Below are 17169 nucleotides of genomic sequence, written 5' to 3'. Positions count from 1 at the left end.
CCAAGTGGCAGCTTGTTGGCCGGTCCTTTTGAGCCATCTCTGCTGGGCGGTGTAGACAATATGGAATGAGAGGCAGTGGACCTGGGAGAGACCTGGGTTCGAATTCCAACCCAGTTGTGTAGCCCCACCTTGGGCGCCTGTCGCTGGCTCTCAGCTTCACCTACCTCATAGGGTTGTTGTGGGGACAAAACATGAGAAAGAAGCCTGAGTCAAATGGTCTGAGTCACATTGCTTTAATTAAAAACAGGAATTTGGGAGGGAGCTGCTGTATCAGGACAGGGAACAGCTTAACACTCGCCGCAGTCGTCATCACCGCTGCTTGCCTGAGGTTGGCCATGGGCAAGAATCCTGCTCTGCCCACTAACCCCCCCCCCCATTTCTCCCATAGTCAGCTTGCACCCCACAGATCAAAACCCTCCAGCCACCAGAGACCCTCCTTCCCTCGTCTTGGGGGTCCCTTTACTTTTTCCTCCTCACCAGCTCCGCAGAACCACCACCCTCCAGCCTCCACAACCAGCATGGCAATGTGTGGGAAGCCCCACTCGACCCCAAACCCCCTCGCCCCCAACCACTGGCTGTCCAACCCCGCCGGGACCCACAGCTGCCTGGACCCACAACTGCCCCCTTTCTGTACCACTTGCTTATTATCCTCAGATTTCTAGAGTTGGAAGGGACCTCAAGAGTCATCCAGCCCAACGCCCTGCAATGCAGGAATATCCCACCCAACCTGAGATTCGAACCCGCAACCCAATCTGCCGTCTCCGCTGCCTCAGGCTTCATCCTGCCCTCACCACCTGCTTGCTCCTAGGCTGCTCCTTACAAGACACAAGGATCCTGCCTGGATTTCCAACCCTTGCACAGAGCCCCCACCACCACCTGGCCCCAACCCCACGTGGGGGGCAGAGCAGGATCTGGCCAGCAGCCTGTGAGTGACAGGGCAGGGAGTGTAAGCGGGCTCAGGGAAAGGGGGGTGCTGGGAGGGGTCTGCTACAGGCAGTGCAGCATGCTCAGGGCATAGCTGAGGCGCTCTCGCAAGGGGATCGTCCAACCTCGCAGGACCAGCGTCTCCAGCGGGAAGGTCCGGCTCTGGCGCTGCCGGTCCACGAAAGTCAGGAGGTACCCCCCAGCTGGCGTGGGGCTCAGCACAAGCTTGGTGCGGTCGTGGTAGAAGTTGACCTGGGAATGGGGGGCAGAAAGGGGAGGAAGTGAGGGATATGTAGAAACAACTTGGTGGGAAAGAAAAACCATAAGATAGAGACCCCTCCTCCCCACCCCACCCCACCCAGGTGACTCTTACCTGCAGGGTCCCGTCGCTGAAGAGCATCAAAAGTGCCTCCTGGGACTTTGCAAAGTGCAGGAGGCAGAGGTTGTCCAGCGAGGTGGTGGGACTTGCCTGCTGGTGACCCCCCTGGGGAAGGAGGAGGGGAAATTGTAGAATGGCAGAGATGGAAGTTAAAGCTATGGCTTTCCCAGTAGTGACGTATGGAAGTGAGAGCTGGACCATAAAAAAGGCTGATCGCCGAAGAATTGATGCTTTTGAATTCTGGTGCTGGAGGAGACTCTTGAGAGTCCCATGGACTGCAAGAAGATCAAACCTCTCCATTCTGAAGGAAATCAGCCCTGAGTGCTCACTGGAAGGGCAGATCCTGAAGCTGAGGCTCCAAGACTTTGGCCACCTCATGAGAAGAGAAGACTCCCTGGAAAAGACCCTGATGTTGGGAAAGATGGAAGGCACAAGGAGAAGGGGAGGACAGAGGACGAGATGGTGGGACAGTGTTCTTGAAGCTACAAACATGAGGGAGGCAGTGGAAGACAGGAGGGCCTGGCGTGCTCTGGTCCAGGGGGTCACGAAGAGGCGGACACAACCAAATGACTAAACAACAACAAGAAGAGATGGAAGGCCCCCTGAGGGTCATGTAGCCCAACCCCCTGCCAGGCAGGAATCTTTTGCCCAATGAGGCTTGAACCCACAACCCTGAAATTATGGGTCCCTTCCAACTCTACAGCAGTTTATTTTATATTGGATACAATTTTAAAAGAACTGGGGTTCAGGGGGGCACCCGCTCTCGTCTCCTAGCTGCTCGCCTCCCATCCTGCTCTGCTCACCTCCAGGAGTCGCTGCTGCATGTACCGGCTGAAGAAGTGGAGAACCCCCATTTTCATGGTCAGCGAAGGCGGCACGTCTCTCCGCGGGAAGGATGAGGCCTCGTGGAGCTTGGGGCAGTAGCAGACGCGCCTGGGGGGGTGCAGGGATTAGAGATTTTTAAGAAAACAGCAGGCAGCTCAAGCCAGCCTCTTTTCCTCTGCCCTCCTCTGCCCCTTCTGCGCTCACTGAGAGAGCAGGAAACAGGGTGGGGCGGCACTCACTGGCGTTGCGGGCAAAGCGCAATGTGGGTCCCATCAGCCAGGAGCACTCCAGTGGAGCCGTCCGAGAGCAGGTAGCTGAAGCCGTACTTGTTGGAGTAGTCGACCCACTTGGTGACCATCTGGACGGGTCCAGCCCTTGGGGGCCCCTCGGGATCCTCTTCCGCTGCAGAGAAGGCAGGAAGGAAACGTTCGGGCAGGGGGGGCGGAGGGAGGAGCTCAACTCCCCCCCCCCCAAAAAAAACCTCCTTTAGGTTTTATCTCCCTCCCTGCCTTTTCTAAAATCGGGTCTGTACTTTATAGCCTCCTAGGGGTGCAGCAAAAAACAAACAAACCTGCCTGCCTATTTGCAAAGCTAAGCAGGGTCGGCTGTGGTTTCAAATTGGGTGGAGGGGATGCAAGCTGAGATTCTTCCCTTGCAGGGGGTTTGGCTACATGACCCTCAGGGGACCCTTCTGATGTGTTGTTCGAGGGGGAAATAGTTCTTTCTTGTGCTTATTTTGTTATGTATTCCGTGGTTATTATATTGTAATTTAACATAGCTGACCACCCTGAGATCTGCAGATGAAGGGCAGGATACAAATTTAAATAACAAGAATTCTGCTGCACTGCTGCTGCTTCTGATCTGAATCCAATAATGGCAGAGTCGGAAGGGACCCCGAGGGACATCCAGCCCAACCCGCTGCTATGCAGGGATCTTTCGCCCAACGTGGGGCTCGAACCCATGGCCCTGAGATTAAGAGTCTCGAGCTCTACCAACCCAGCTCTCCCAGGTCAGAATAATAAGGGGCTCCTTTACTGACACCCCCCCCCAAATCTGGAAGAAATGAAGTCTGAAGATGGGACCCTCAACCTTCCTTTCCAAGAGGTCCAGTTTCTCACTCCTCCAAGGTGCTGCGCAGACATTTCCAGGCTGTGTGATGACATGAGGGTGACCCCAAAGGTGGCCATTTAAGTCGGGCAGAGACAGTCCCTTCCAGGGACAGGGGGTGGGAGGTCAGAACGCAGCCAGTTCCTGGGCCTGGGCATGCAAACAATAGGGAGCCTCACCCAGGGGGATGGTCTTCAGGCAGGTCCGCAGAACTTCATCCACTTTGGCCATCATGCTCCTCTCGGCATCGGCTGGAGGAGAGACAAGAGATGGAGTGAGAAGCAGCGGGCGCTGGGGGCAGACTCTCCACCCGCATCTCTGCCCCCCACAGCCTTCCAAACCCTGCAGGTTCCTGGCCCCCCATTTCCTGAGCGCTTAGCTCCATCCCTACACGGGACAGCCGAGATGGGAAGCTGCTGCAGCCTTGTCCAGAGCTGGGCTGTGCCTGGATATGAAGGTGCGTCCCAGCCCCACCCCTCTTCTCTTCCCTTCCTGCCCCAAATTCCAAATTAGAGGTTTTGGGGTTCAAATGTTGCAGCTCCCTTTCTGGAGGCCTCTTGGAGCCACCCCAGAGCAGCACAGAAGGAGGGTGCTGAGTTTGGGGTTGCCTTTGTCACTGACCCCCACAAGGCTCCCCAGGCTACTCCCTTCTTCCCAGCTCACACCTCCCTCTGGCTCTGTGGCCCAATTTTTCTGCATCTTTCAGCTCTGATAACCCCTGGAACCACAGAATGGTAGAACTGGAAGGGGACTCCAGGGGTCATCCAGCCCAACCCCCTGCAATGCAGAAACAGAGGACAGCCTCCTGTCATCCTGTCTGTTTGGGTCTCTGGCAAGCGGCCCTCAGGTTGGAAAAAGGAGCTGCTTTACTCCTGCTCTGCCCAATCAGGAGATCCCCCAGACTCAGCCGCAAGCACCCCAGTTCTTGGCCTCTGTGCTGCCACTCACCCGCCTCCCGGCTGACGTTCAAGGAGCCCCTCATGAGCAAGCAGACAGGGAAGGTGGCTGTGTCCTCAGTGGCATTCTGGCTGTCCTCTTCCACCTCCTTCCAGAGGACAAGAAGAAAGAAGCAGCCCGTAAAGCCCACAGAACAGGGTGGACTGGGAAGCCCCCCTGCAGCCCCCACTGAGGACATCTGGGAGGGAAGAGGGTGGGCTACTCCCCTACGAACTTCAGAGATTGTTTGCGCCTGGACATCACTAGGCGCCATTTTGAATCACCATATTTGTATCTGCGGTGTGCTTGTGTTCATTGCATTCATAGTCTACCTTTCCTCAAGGAATCATAGTCGAGTTGGAAGGGGGTCCCCAAGGGCCATCTAGTCCAACCCCCGGCAATGAAGGAATATGGGGAGTTGCACCTGTAGCCTTGGAGTTATCTGCCCCATGCTCCAACCAACGGAGCTATAATTTCATTATGTTTCTGGTTTTTCAGATCAAATGATTTTCCAGACTATTTACGGATGCCGCCTTTGTCCTGCCCCCCCCGGGGGGGGCATGTTCTCGCTCACCTTGGCGGCCGTAGCTGCTCTCACCTTACTGCAGAAGCAAGAACAGAGGCCGGGCAGCCTGGTCTTGCCTCCAGGCAGTCATGTAAGTCCAGTGAGATTCTAGCCAGGGACTGCTCAGTCTCACAAATCAATCCATCAGTTGATCAGTCTCCGTGATACGGGCAGTTCCCATGCACAAGGACGCCAAGAAGATCCATTTGGGGGCACCAGATTTTGGCCTCACTCAGGGTGCCCTATTATCCAAGACTACCAAAGTCTGACCCGGATTGATTGACACACAAAGAGCCATTTCTTACCAGGCTGGGGGTCTCGGCAGGCATCCCAAGTGGTGGCATCCCTTCCGCTTCCTGGGGTGGGGGGCTCACTGGGGGAGAGGCAGAAGAGGGGCCCCATTAGATTCGCAGCCTTTGGGGGGGCTCTCTCCCTGATGGCTCAGCCGTGCAGGGGAAAGAGGATGCGGCCATGCCCAGTAATGCCAATTTAAAACCGAAACAGATTTTGCATTTCAATTTGTTTCAAAATTGGGGCGCACACGTTCCTGCCCTTTTGCATGGCACCTGACTCTCCCCTTACGTGGGACTGAAGGATAAATCGAGGAAAGCAAGGTTGCCTCTGAGCCTGTGGAGAGCGCTGTCCCCTTCTTCATACAGTGCGCCATTAAACTGTGGAACTTGCTGCCACAGGAGACAGCAATGGCTCTTCTGAGAGAACCTCCAGGTCTAGAGGCAGTCTATCACGATTCCTAGATTTTTAGGGAATTTGGCCACTGTGGGGACAGGACGCTGGACTAGAGGGGCCCCCTTGGGCCTGATCCAGCGGTTCTCCTGTTACATTGCCTCTTACCCAGGGCTCCATTGAAAAGCGAGGTTGCCTCTGAGTACGTGGAGAGCACTGTCCCCTCTCTGCTAGACTGTGGAGGATGTTCTCCCATTTGGGGGGGGAGTTCCTGGTGGTCTCCTCGCCCCACCCCTCGCAAGCGAAGGCTCACCTGTCCGGGTCTCCTGGCACAGGGAGCCACGCAGGAAAACCTTTGCCGCTTTCTGGAAGAACTTCCTCAGTGGGTTGGGAAGCACGAAGAGCGGGGCAGAATGACAGGCGCGGGAAGGCAGCTGGGTCGGGGTGAAGCCCTGGCGAGAGAGTGAGCAGGATGAGTCCCTTCACGCTCCCAAGCCACACTTGCAAAACAGGGAAGCTGCAGAATGCGGGAGAACATCCTGGCTGCTCAAGGCGAAAGCAGAGTCGCTTGTGGGTGAGAAATGTCGACCTGGATTGGAAATGGGGCCCTTTCCCTTTCCCCCTTTCCCTTTCCCCCTTTCCCTTTCCCCCTTTCCCTTTCCCCCTTTCCCTTTCCCCCTTTCCCTTTCCCCTTCTTTTTCCCTTTCCCTCTTTTCCTTTTCTTCTCTCCACACAGGAAGAAGGCTCAGAGCTCGGAGAGGGGTGGTGGGATGGCATTGAAGGGTCAGAGGGAGAAGACGGGGAGGAGGAGGTGTTGAAAGCTGAAGAAGTAACAGGGCTTAGTGAGCGGGGAGAGTCTGTGGCAGAGAGCAGTCCAGACTCAGAGGCAGGAGCTGAAGCAGGAGAGGAGGGAGGCCAAGAGGCAGAGAGGGGAAGGGCCATGGGGGTCTCCCCCTCCTGCTACGAGAAGCTCCCCTCCCCGCTCCCAGGACCAGGAGAGGCATGAAAAGGGTGGAGCAGAGTTTGGCTTAGTCTCTGATTGCTTGGGAAAGACCCTGGAGAGGAGATAGGAAGCTTCCATCTCAGCAACTGACTTTCATGCAGCGAGACCACCAGGAAGGAGCTGCTCCACTCACTAGGCCAAGTCTGTGCAGATGGTGGTTTTGCTAGCAAACAGTTCACTCCAACTTTGAACTGCAGCATGGGGGTAGAGCCTAAGACTCTGCCAGTCAGGGTCTGGGCATTCTCCCTGGGTGCAAGCTAGTTTCCCACGGCCTCATGAGAACTGGGATCTTAGCTCATGTTCCTCTGCCCAGCCTGCTGGAAGAGATCCCAAGTCAGAGACCCTGCAGAGCCACTGCGTCTGGGAGCTGCTTTGCCCCTGGGCACCCACCTGGGTGAAAAACTCGTGGGCGAGGGTTTCTTCCAGGGTGAGCCGTGCTTCAGGATCGGGGGCCAGCAGCTTCCCAATGAGGTCCCTGGCACTGGGTGAGAGGCGGCTGGGGGTGGGGTAGCGCCCTTCCCGGATGCAGCGGTACATCTCCTGCTTGTGGGTGATCTCAAAGGGGGAGCAGCCCGTGAGGGCCGTGTACCTGGGGGGGGGTGAGGAAAAAGAAGCAGTGGGTCAGCCAGAGAGCCAAGGAGGGGACCCCATAGATCCTTTATTTCATTTTGTACATAAAACATAGAGAATGACTGGCAAAAAAGCAAAAACAGACCTAGAGGCATGTAGGATAACTCAGTTGGTAGAGCAGGAGACTTAATGCCAGGGTCGTGGGTTTGAGCCCCACCATGAGCGAAAGATTCCTGCATTGCAGAGGGCTGGACTAGATGACCCTGGGAGATCCCTTCTAAGTCTGCAATTCTGCAGTTCTATTATTCCTTTCCACCAGAGTTACTCACATGATGCAGCCAAGGGCCCAGACATCCGACTTGAACGAGTGCCCCTTTTTGGCAATGACTTCAGGAGCCAGGTAATTGGGGGTCCCACAGACCACTCTGTGGGGAGAGGAAAGACCCTTTAGGGAAGGGGGAAAGCAACAGCAACACTGAGGAAGCCAGACTTCCCTTCTGCATGCAGGACAGGTGCTCTAGAGCTGCAAATCCAGCAAGATGCTAGTCCACATCGTTCTGAATTAAACAGGAATAGAGGAATTTTCCTTATACAGAGTCCAGCCATTGCTCCATCTACCCCAGCGCTGAGCGGCAGCAATGACTCTCCAGGGTTTCAGACTCAGCCATCTCTCTCAGTCAGCCCTGCTGTGGACCCTGCCACCTTCTGCATGCCTAGCAGCTGCTCTGCCCCTGGGCTGCAGCCTATGAGGCTTCTACCAGCAAGAAGGTGGGAGATTTGAACCCACAACCAGATGAAAAACTGGATCAGATTTGCTGCAGGCTCCTCCTCCTCCATGGAGGTCTGGGCAGGGCTTGCTCTGGAAAGCTGATGGATCCGGGTGAATATACAGTGGTACCTCGGTTTATGCACTTAATCCGTTCCGGAAGTTTGTTCTTAAACCGAAACCGTTCTTAAACTCAGGCGCACTTTCCATAATGAGGCCTCCCGTGCCGGTGTCCTTCCACCATCTGGATTCTGTTCTGAGACTGAGATAAAGTTTGCAAACTGGGACACTACTTCCGGTTTTGTGGAGTTCGTAAACCGAATCATTCGTAAACAGAACTGTTCTTAAACCGAGGTACCACTGTGTAAGGAAGCTGGCTTTCCTCCCCACCCTGGGAGAAATTAGGGATCCTTCTGTGCCCCATCAGAAACAGAGGCTGCAGAATCACTCAGGAGTAATCCGCATTGGAACAAGAGGTTTCCCTTCCGAGGAAACCTACAAAAGTGTCAGACTAGGACTTGGGAGAGGCCAGTGTTTAACTCTTGCCCCTCAGGCAGGAATCTCACTGGGTGAGCTTGGGGACCAGTTGCTGCCCCTTAGTCTGGCCTACCCAGTGGCCATTGTGCGGATCAAGTGGGGAGGGAGGGGAGAGAAGCAGGCATGGGGTCCCCTGAGGTCCTTGGAGTTAAGAAAGGTGGGGTGCAAATGCATCAAAGGAAGGAAAAACTAAATATTGCAACTCCAAGGCTTTAATGTCTGCCTTTACCCCACCAGGAAATTCAAGGTTCCCTTTCTCTGCCCAGCCACCCCATAATACTCACCCTCTCCTCCGGTTAGCCTGCTCCTCACGAGTCGCCAGCCCCAGGTCCCCAATCTTCACCTGCATGGTCTTCGTGATGAAGAAGTTACCTGAGCACATGAAGAGTTCAGAGGTATAGAGAGTCCCATCCTTTCCCACACTAAATGCCGGACAGAAAAGAGCCAGCGGGGTCCTGGGAGATCCGGGTTCAGATCTCGCCACTCAGCCATGAAACTCCCTGTAGGCCAGTCAGTCTCTCAGCTTGGCCTGCCTCACAGGGCTCTTGTGAGGACAAAGCGGGCCAAAGTTTGTGCTGTGTGCGCTCCTTTCAGATCAGAAGGAACAGAATGAAGAATAAACTTGGAGGCTGCAGTGGGGTCAGTGGGGGCCCTTTTTTACCTTTGAGGTTTTAGCATGTTTTTATATCTGCTGGAAGCTGCCCAGAGCGGCTGGGGCAACCCAGTCAGATGGGTGGGGTACAAACAATCACATTATGGAGAGCTCCGTTGGTGAGAGCTTGGTGCCGACAATGCCAAGGTTGCAGGTTCGACCCCCGTCAGGGACAGCTGCATATTCCTGCATTGCAGTGGGTTGGGCTGGATGACCCTCAGGGTCCCTTCCAACTCTACAAATCTATAATTCTATGACTGGAAAAGGGAAGTGTGTGTTACAACAAGTTCACTTTTTCAAAGAATGGGTTTCCTTGTGCAAGAATGGCCTGTGACCTCAATTGGCGGGCATGGGACCGAATCCTACCCCCAAATAGTGACAGTCTGGCCTGGAGGCCCTGCAGACCTCTGCAGAAGCAAACCAGGATGGGTGCTGTGGTCTGCCAGGAAAGGTCTTCATCTCCCCTCCCACCTTTCCCTTGTTAAATTTGCAAATAAAAATAAATTTTGCAAAAGCACGACTTCTTGATAAGCAGGCTGTCTGGAAGACCTCGGGCTCTTTGCAAATGCACGATGTCGGCTGGAGGCTCAGGATGCAGAGACGCTTGTGCGTGTGTGTGAGAGAGATCCTTGCTCTGCCCTTGCAGGCTAAATCAGATCAGCGTTCGCACTCAGAGCCTCCCGCCCCTGGCAATAGTGCCATGAGGTCACCCTGCAGGCATTCGCTCTGCCCCCACCAGAGTCATCCTGGGCTGCTGTGTATATTTTTAACCCCCTCTCCAAAGCCCAGGAGGGTCCCAGGACAGAGAGCGAATTGGGGGCACTGGGTGATTAACTCTTCCTGCGCTGCAGTGCCAATAACGGCATCCCATCCCTTGCCTGGCGGGTGTGAGAGCAAATCGGCTCTTCTGGTGCAGAAACAGGGAGCAGATCTCTCCCAGCGATGAAGGCAGAGAAAGGACCCTTCACACCTTCCATGTATTTCTCAGCTTTCACATTCCAAGAACAAGAGGTGCTAAAAAGTTGCAACATGATTTGAAAGATGTTTTGTTTAAGTGAATATAGTTTAATTTCGCCTGGTAAGCGAAATGTGCATAAAAATGCATAGAAATAATTAAAAATGACTGCCAAGTTATATTATAGATTATTATAGATTGTTGTTATTGATTACCTAACATTTTCAGAAGGCAAAATTAAAATTCTTTGGTTTTCATCAAACATAAACTTGCCAAGCTAAATGTTGTCCCATCACAAAATGTCCTAGCAGAATTCCTCACGCCCCAAAGCATATTTCTAAGACCCATCACTGAACAAATTTGCAAAAATTAAGTTTCATCCTCTAAAATGACACACCCTGTCATGAACCTTAAAAATCTACAGATAGTGCACTGGTGGGGGGGGGCGCAGTGGTTCTTGAGCCATTGGGGCAGAGCTGATGTCTGGTGGTGGTGTGGAGCATGGGCTATGAGGCTGGTGGCACCCCATCGGAGGCACGGCTCCTCCCCTAGCACCCCATACAGGTCCCATGGGTGCGACCGCAGCACACCCAGCACAGGTACATTGGAGGCCCCTCCCCCAGCCGCCAGACACCTACTCAGCTTGAGGTCCCGGTGAATGATGCCTTGCTGGTGGAGGTACTGGAGGCCAGCAATGACTTGCTTGAGGTAGAAGCGGACCTCAGGCTCCATCAGCGTCTTGCGGGCTTTCAGGATGTGGGCCAGGGACTGGAGAGAGAGAACATCAGGGTTTTAGCAGCCTCACTCCAAATCCCAGGGTCCCAAAGGGTGCCACTCCCCACAGGTCATGGTGGCTGAATTGCACCCCCCCCCCAAAAAAGAAATATTACGGGGACAGCTGCATCTGTTGAATTGCCTGCCCTTTTGTGCAATGCTTGTGCAATGTGAAAGAGCATGGCCTGAGATTGCAGAAAAGGATGGGGCCCCTGGTGAAATTCCTTACTCCAGGGGCAGAAGCTCTGTTTGGTTTTGCGCTGGGGAAAGCATGGGGTGGGCAGCCGGGGACAATACCGGTGCCAGACTCTCCCCATTCTGTTGGGGAGGGAGTGGCTTTAGCCAGGCCAGCAAAGAATTGTAGAAGTGTAAAGTTGGAAGGAACTCCAAAGGTCATCTAGTCCAACCTGCTGCAAGGCAGCAATGCAACTGCAAGCCTCTTCTAGGAGATGGCAGGCGGGTCAGAACAGCAAAGAAAGCTTCAGGGTGCCAACTTCTTAGCACCTTCTGAACAAATAAATAATAATAATAATAATAATAATAATAATTTTATTATTTATACCGCGCCCATCTGGCTGGGTTTCCCCAGCCACTCAGGGCAGCTTCCAGCAGAATATGAAAACATTATAAAACATTAAAAACATCCTGATACAGGGCTGCCTTCAGATGTCTTCTAACAACTGAGTAGTTATTTATCTCCCTGACATCTGGTGGGAGGGCGCCACCACAAAGAAGGCCCTCAGAGCTGGACCTCAGAGCAAGGGGTGGTGTTGTGGAGAAGCTCCAATGGCCAACTTCAGCAGACTGGGCATTTGTCAGAAACACTGAAGTAAACTGAGTCACTTTTTCCCAGGGATTGTTGAACTCCAATTCCTGCATTGCAACCCTGCAATTCTATGGACAACTTTCCGTATTCCATTGCAGGCGGAAGGAAGGAAACCCTTGAGGGCCCAGCCTGTCAGCTCCCTCTCTGCTCTGGCTCTCCCTTTCTCTCACCTTCCGACTGCAGTACTCCAGGACCATGTAGATGTTCTCCTGGTCAGCAAAATGCCGGTGGAAGCCGACAACATTCCTGTGCTTGAGCTGGCTGTGCAGCTCGATCTCGCGCTCGACCTGCAGGGGGTGGGGGGAGAAAGCCACGAGGTTCCTGCTGAAGCGCCAGCAGAGACTCCCACCCACCCACCCACCTTGCGCCAGCAGAGAGGAGAGGAGCCACGGGTGCAGGTGCTGGAGTCAGCGAGAAACTCAGCAATATCTACAGTATATATATTTACAACATCCAAGGACAAAGGACAGCAAAGCGAATGGAGGATCTGCAATGAGAAAGGAAGGCTAGAGAAAGGTCTCTGCTAGAGACCGTTGCCATTTGCCCCCCCCCCCCATTTTGGCAGTCTCCCCACTTTCCAGAACCTTAGACTGGAAGCTCTTTGGGGCAGGAGCCCTTTGGCTGCATGGCGCCTGGCGGCCTCTTAGCTCACATCCTATGCGACTGGGTGCTTTTTGCAATATTCCCTGCCCCAAGGAGCTTCTGATCCCAGGATGGCAAGGGTGTAGTGTGGGGACTGGGGGGTCGTGGCCCTGGGCACACAATTTTGAGGGGTGCAAAACAGGCGCTGGCTTCCAAGGGAATCTCTGTCCTTCCCTGTCTGCCAAAGTGCCCGGAGCCCAGCCTGGGCCAGCCACCATGTCCCCGGGCCCCTTGCTGAAGGGCCACCTGGCCAGCACTCGCTCTTGGATGGTGAGGACAGAGGGAGGCAGACAAGGGGCAGCCTCGGCATGGCCTGGTGCAGCACTCCTCTCCGCAGGCATTGGGGGGATTTGCCCATGGGCCACGTCAGCTGGCTGGACTCCCCCCTGCACAGGTGGGCAGTGCCCCAGACACCAGCAATGCACGCTAAGCCACTGGCTGGGTAAAATGTCATGGGGAAGTGGAGGCACGGAGCTGTGCTGGGATCAGGAGGGGCAGGGTCATGGCAGGGTCACACATCCATCACAGATCAGATCCCCCAGATGCATTTGCTTCACAGATGATAATAATTAATAATAATTTTTTTACTTATACCCCACCCACCTGGATAGGTTTTCTCAGATTTGAGAAAAGCCCTGCAGCAGGCGGATCAGGTCCATCGCAGCTAGCATCCTGCCCTCACAGGAGCCAACCAGACACCCCAAAGGGAAACTCACTAGCAGGACCTGAGAGCAGCAGCCTTCTCCCACTCCAGCATTCTAAGATAGGCTGGCTTGTCCATGGAGGCTCCATTGAGGAATCATAAGAAACTAAAAAGAGCTCAACTGCTGGATCAGACTCAAAGGGGGCCCATCGATTCCAGTCTTCTCTTCACATAGTGACCAAATACCCCTAAGAACCAAGCAATCGAGATAGACTGCCTCTGGACCTGGAGGTTCCATCAGAATGTAAGAAGAGCTGGCTGGATCAGGTCAATGGCCCATTTTGCCCAGCATCCTGTCCTCAGAGTGGCCAACCATTATGAGAAACCTACAAACAGGATCCGAGCACAAGAGCAACTCTCCCCTCCAGCAGTTTCCAACAACTGGGATTCGGAAGCCTCTGACTGTCAGGACAGAGCATAGCCATTGTGGCTGGTAGCCATCCAAAGCCACCGCCTCCTCCTTGAATTTGTCCAATCCTCATTTCAAAGCCATCCAAGCTGGTGGCCGTCAGTGTCTCCTGTGGGAGGGAGTTCCACAGTTTAACTCTGTGCTGCCTTCTTTAATCTACTGGAATTTCAGCTTTGCCCATGAGTTCCAGCGTCAGGAGAGGAAGAAAAGCTTCCTTTTGCCCACTTTCTTCTACTTTGCATGATTTTAAGCCTTGTTTAAATGCTCAAGTGCAGAGGAACGCCACCCTTTGGGTGGGAATAAAGGGGTCGGAAAAAGAAAAGTGTGTGTCCCCCAATATTGAGAAAGGAGAGGAAGGGCCTTCCTTAAAGCATTTTTATCCTAAAGGTAAAGGTAAAGGGACCCCTGACCATTAGGTCCAGTCGTGGCCGACTCTGGGGTTGCGGCGCTCATCTCGCTTTACTGGCTGAGGGAGCCAGCGAACAGCTTCCGGGTTCTGTGGCCAGCATGACTAAGCCGCTTCTGGCGAACCGGAGCAGCGCACGGAAACGCCATTTACCTTGCCGCCGGAGCGGTACCTATTTAGCTACTTGCACTTTGAGGTGCTTTCGAACTGCTAGGTTGGCGGGAGCAGGGACCGAGCAACGGGAGCTCACCCCTTTGCAGGGATTTGAACCGCTGACCTTCTGATCAGCAAGTCCTAGGCCACAGCGCCACCTGCATCTCATTTTTATCCTACTCTCCAGCTAAAAAAAAGATGCTTGCAATCGAGAAGACATAGCATGAAAGGAAAAATGGTGGGGAGGGAGGAGGGCAAATGAAGGAACCCGTTCTTAGCAGCGAATTTTAAAAAGGGAGGTGGGGTGCTTAATGGCATTGGAGAGGGAAGAAGGGTCTTCCTCCCACAGGGGCACCCAGCTAAAGATGGCACCAACTACAATCATCATTTGCAGGGGCTCCCCCAGCCCATGATCACATCTGGGCTCACCTTCCCTCGGTTGTCCAGCCTGGAGACCCGGGACCGAGGCACGACCTTCACGGCATAGACCTTGTTGGTGGAGGTGTCTGTGAACTTGTAGCATCTCCCAAAGGCGCCCTGAGGGGAAAGAGAGGAAGAGGGTGGCAAGTGGGGGTCAGCCAGGAACCGGGGCAGGTGTGGAACTCCATTTGTTGCAGGGAGAGTGGGTGGGCTGTGTGTCCCCTAAAACACACACACAGAGAGACAGGCTTCATTAGTTGCAAATCCTGCATTGCAGGGGGTTGGACTAGATGACCCTCGGGATCCCTCCTAACTCTACAATTCTATGATTCATTTCCTGGCTCCAAAGCCAGGTTTGTGCTGCTGCTTCCCTCTGGTCACAGGCTTGTCCTGCTGCCTCAGATGGATGGCCTCTGAGGTCCCAAAATTCTGAGGCTATCAATTCAGACCCATAGTTTGAGGTCCACCTCTGAGGGCCTTCTGGCAGTTCCTTCCTGCAAGAAGTGAGGTTACAGGGAACCAGGCTGAAGGCCTTATTGGTGGTGGCTCCCGCCCTGTAGAATGCCCTCCTGTCAGATGTCAAGGAAATAAAGAACTGTCTGACTTTTGGAAGACATTTGAAGGTTTAGGGAAGTTTTTAATGTTTGATGTTTTATCGTGTTTTTAATATTCTGTTGGGAGCCGCTCAGAGTGGCTGGGAAGTCCCGGCCAGATGGACAGGGTATAAGTAATAAATTTATTATTATTATTATTATTATTTCCAACCCCCTTCCCCACAAGGCAGGAATATCAACTCAAGCATCCAGGCCACCCAACCTCTGCTTAAAAACCTTCCAGGAAGGAGAGTCCTCCACCTTCTTCCGAGGTCGTCCTGTCTAACAATCCTTAGATAACCAGTTGGCTCCATCTTCCATGAGGCAGATATCTCCTCTCAGCCGCCTCTTCTCCAGGCTTAACATCCCCACCTCCCGTGGAACAAGGGCGCCAGAGGCATGGCCGCAGCAGAACTGCTGGGTCTGCAGAAGGAGACCCAGGTTTAAGCCCCGCTGGCGTCTCCGGGTAAGGATTCGCCCCCGTCAAGGAGCATCTTCTGCTCAAAACCCAAAGCAGACTGCTTCTCCCGCTCCCCATTGGCTGGCGCCTCGAGTGGGCGGGGCTTTCTCCCCCACCTGTAGCGAGCCCGGGCATGCCCGACCCCATCCGGGAGAAAGCGGAGCAGACCCAGAGTGAGAAAGGGGCGGGTGGGAAATCCCCCGATCCGGATGTCTCTGGGCTCAAGCTGGGAAAGGGGCTCAGACGCGCAGGACTCCTGAGTCCTGGGGGCGTGGGTAGGTGTTGTGACTTGTTGGGGGGCAGAGCGGCAGTCCCGGCTCCCCAAATGCAAAACATCGACCCACTCCGGATTAAGCACGTGTAGCCACTGCACTTCTCATCATGTATTTGCAAAACAAGCTGGATGATGAAGGATTCTGTGAGACTCCGAAGCTTGCCGGCTGCTTGGGGAGAAAAACCGATCTGATCCTGACAGCAGAATTGCCTTGCTGTGGATTTGGAGGGGCATAGTTGCCTTTTGTGCCTTTGACCCCCGTCCCGCAGTTCCCCAAATAGCCTGTCCCGGGCTCGGAGCTCCGGAAAAACCGAGAGCGCCGCCTCGTCGCGGCTCTACCCAGATCTGCAAAGACAGACGCGCAAGGGGCAAACTCCGTTAGAAAAAATGGTCCCTGAACTCCTTCGGCGTGGGGAGACCAGTGGAAGAAGGAAGACGAAGGAACCCAAAATGTGAACATCAGCCAATGCACAGTTTAAGAAAAACTAGGTTTTGCAGATTTAGATGCGTGAATTGAAAATGCGCGCGCGCGTGTGTGAGAAGTGTGAAATGGACCCCATGTTTCGTTCCAAGGGGTTCAGAGGAAAGAAAACAGATAAGATCAGATCAGATCTAGGACCCGGACGCCTGGGTCCTGTGCTCAAACCTGAGAGAAAAAGGGGGCGCCTGATTCTCCACAAGAGTTCTTCCTGCGTGACCTTGGTTCGCCTCTTCACCTGGTGACTCAGTTTCCCCCAACGGGGAGCCGTCATTCTTGCAAATCCCCCCCAAAGAGAGGAAACTTTCTTCCTGCCGCCTTTGAAGGTGGGGGGTCTCTGTCTGCGCCTGTTCCAACAGGCCCATTTCCACCCGACGCATCCCTGTGTACGAGCTAAGAGGGCAGAAAATCCCGCAAACGTCATCTAAAAATACCAAAAAATTAGAGTTGCAATTCTTAACCGAGGTTGCAAAATCCCTAAGGCAAGCGAAAAGGAAAGGAAATTGCAAAACAACCATAGACATTATTTACCTTCCCCAAAAGCTGCCCTCTCTTGTAAAGCGTCCCCGTGCTCGGATCCTCTATGAAGTATTTGAGGCTCTCGCCTTCTGCCCTCCTCCAGGCGGGGTGCTCCATCCGCCCCATCGGGTGCCCCCCACCCCCTTGTTTGCAAACTCCTCCGGCTGCTCCTTAGAGTCTCTGGCCAGGAGGGAGCCGATCCCAGGTCCTCTTATAAGGCGGGGTTGGGGGTGGAGAGAAAGGGGGGCCGGCCAGGGGGCCCTCTGCTGCCCAGGCAGCCGCCTCTGCCCATTGGAGGGCCGGGGATCCGCGATTCGGGGCAGAAGCGGCGCAGCACCCGGACGAGACGCCGGCCGGGAGGAGGGCGGAGAAATGCCGAAGCGCAAACTGGAGCGAAAGGAATCGGTTTAAAGAGCTGCGCTTGGTTCTTCGGCGGACTTCCAGCATCCGGATTAGGTCCAAGGGGTGTGGGCGCACCTGCTCCAGCACCCTGAAAGTCCACGGACAGGCGAGGTCCAGGTAGGTGCCCCCCACCCGTGGGCAGTGGAACCCCAAAGTCTCCCAGGCGAAGTCCCAGCCAGGCGGCGGTTCCACCAGGTCTGAGTTGAA

The 17169-nt window shown here is 54.3% G+C and overlaps 1 protein-coding gene across 3 annotated transcripts; it reads right to left on the bottom strand.

Moving 5' to 3' along the window:
* Window positions 1-610: 610 nt before the first annotated feature.
* LOC128405694 (serine/threonine-protein kinase PLK2-like) lies at window positions 611-16698 on the bottom strand. Of its 3 annotated transcripts, none has more exons than XM_053372568.1 (15): window positions 16573-16698; window positions 14246-14353; window positions 11674-11790; window positions 10542-10671; window positions 8581-8668; window positions 7323-7418; window positions 6814-7012; window positions 5734-5872; window positions 5042-5109; window positions 4184-4280; window positions 3415-3486; window positions 2368-2530; window positions 2107-2236; window positions 1298-1408; window positions 611-1176 (listed from the first exon to the last, which is right to left on the bottom strand). In XM_053372568.1, exons 1-15 carry the CDS (start codon window positions 16684-16686, stop codon window positions 988-990), a joined length of 1821 nt encoding a protein of 606 aa, XP_053228543.1. In that variant the 5' UTR covers window positions 16687-16698; the 3' UTR covers window positions 611-987. The 3 variants fall into 3 exon arrangements, with proteins under 3 accessions (XP_053228543.1, XP_053228544.1, XP_053228545.1); XM_053372569.1 differs by having other exon boundaries at window positions 1298-1396; XM_053372570.1 differs by lacking the exon at window positions 1298-1408.
* Window positions 16699-17169: the final 471 nt, after the last annotated feature.

The sequence above is a fragment of the Podarcis raffonei genome, chromosome 18 (genome assembly GCF_027172205.1).
Source record: "Podarcis raffonei isolate rPodRaf1 chromosome 18, rPodRaf1.pri, whole genome shotgun sequence".
Lineage (NCBI taxonomy): Eukaryota > Metazoa > Chordata > Lepidosauria > Squamata > Lacertidae > Podarcis > Podarcis raffonei.
This window is presented reverse-complemented; position numbering and strand designations above follow the sequence as displayed.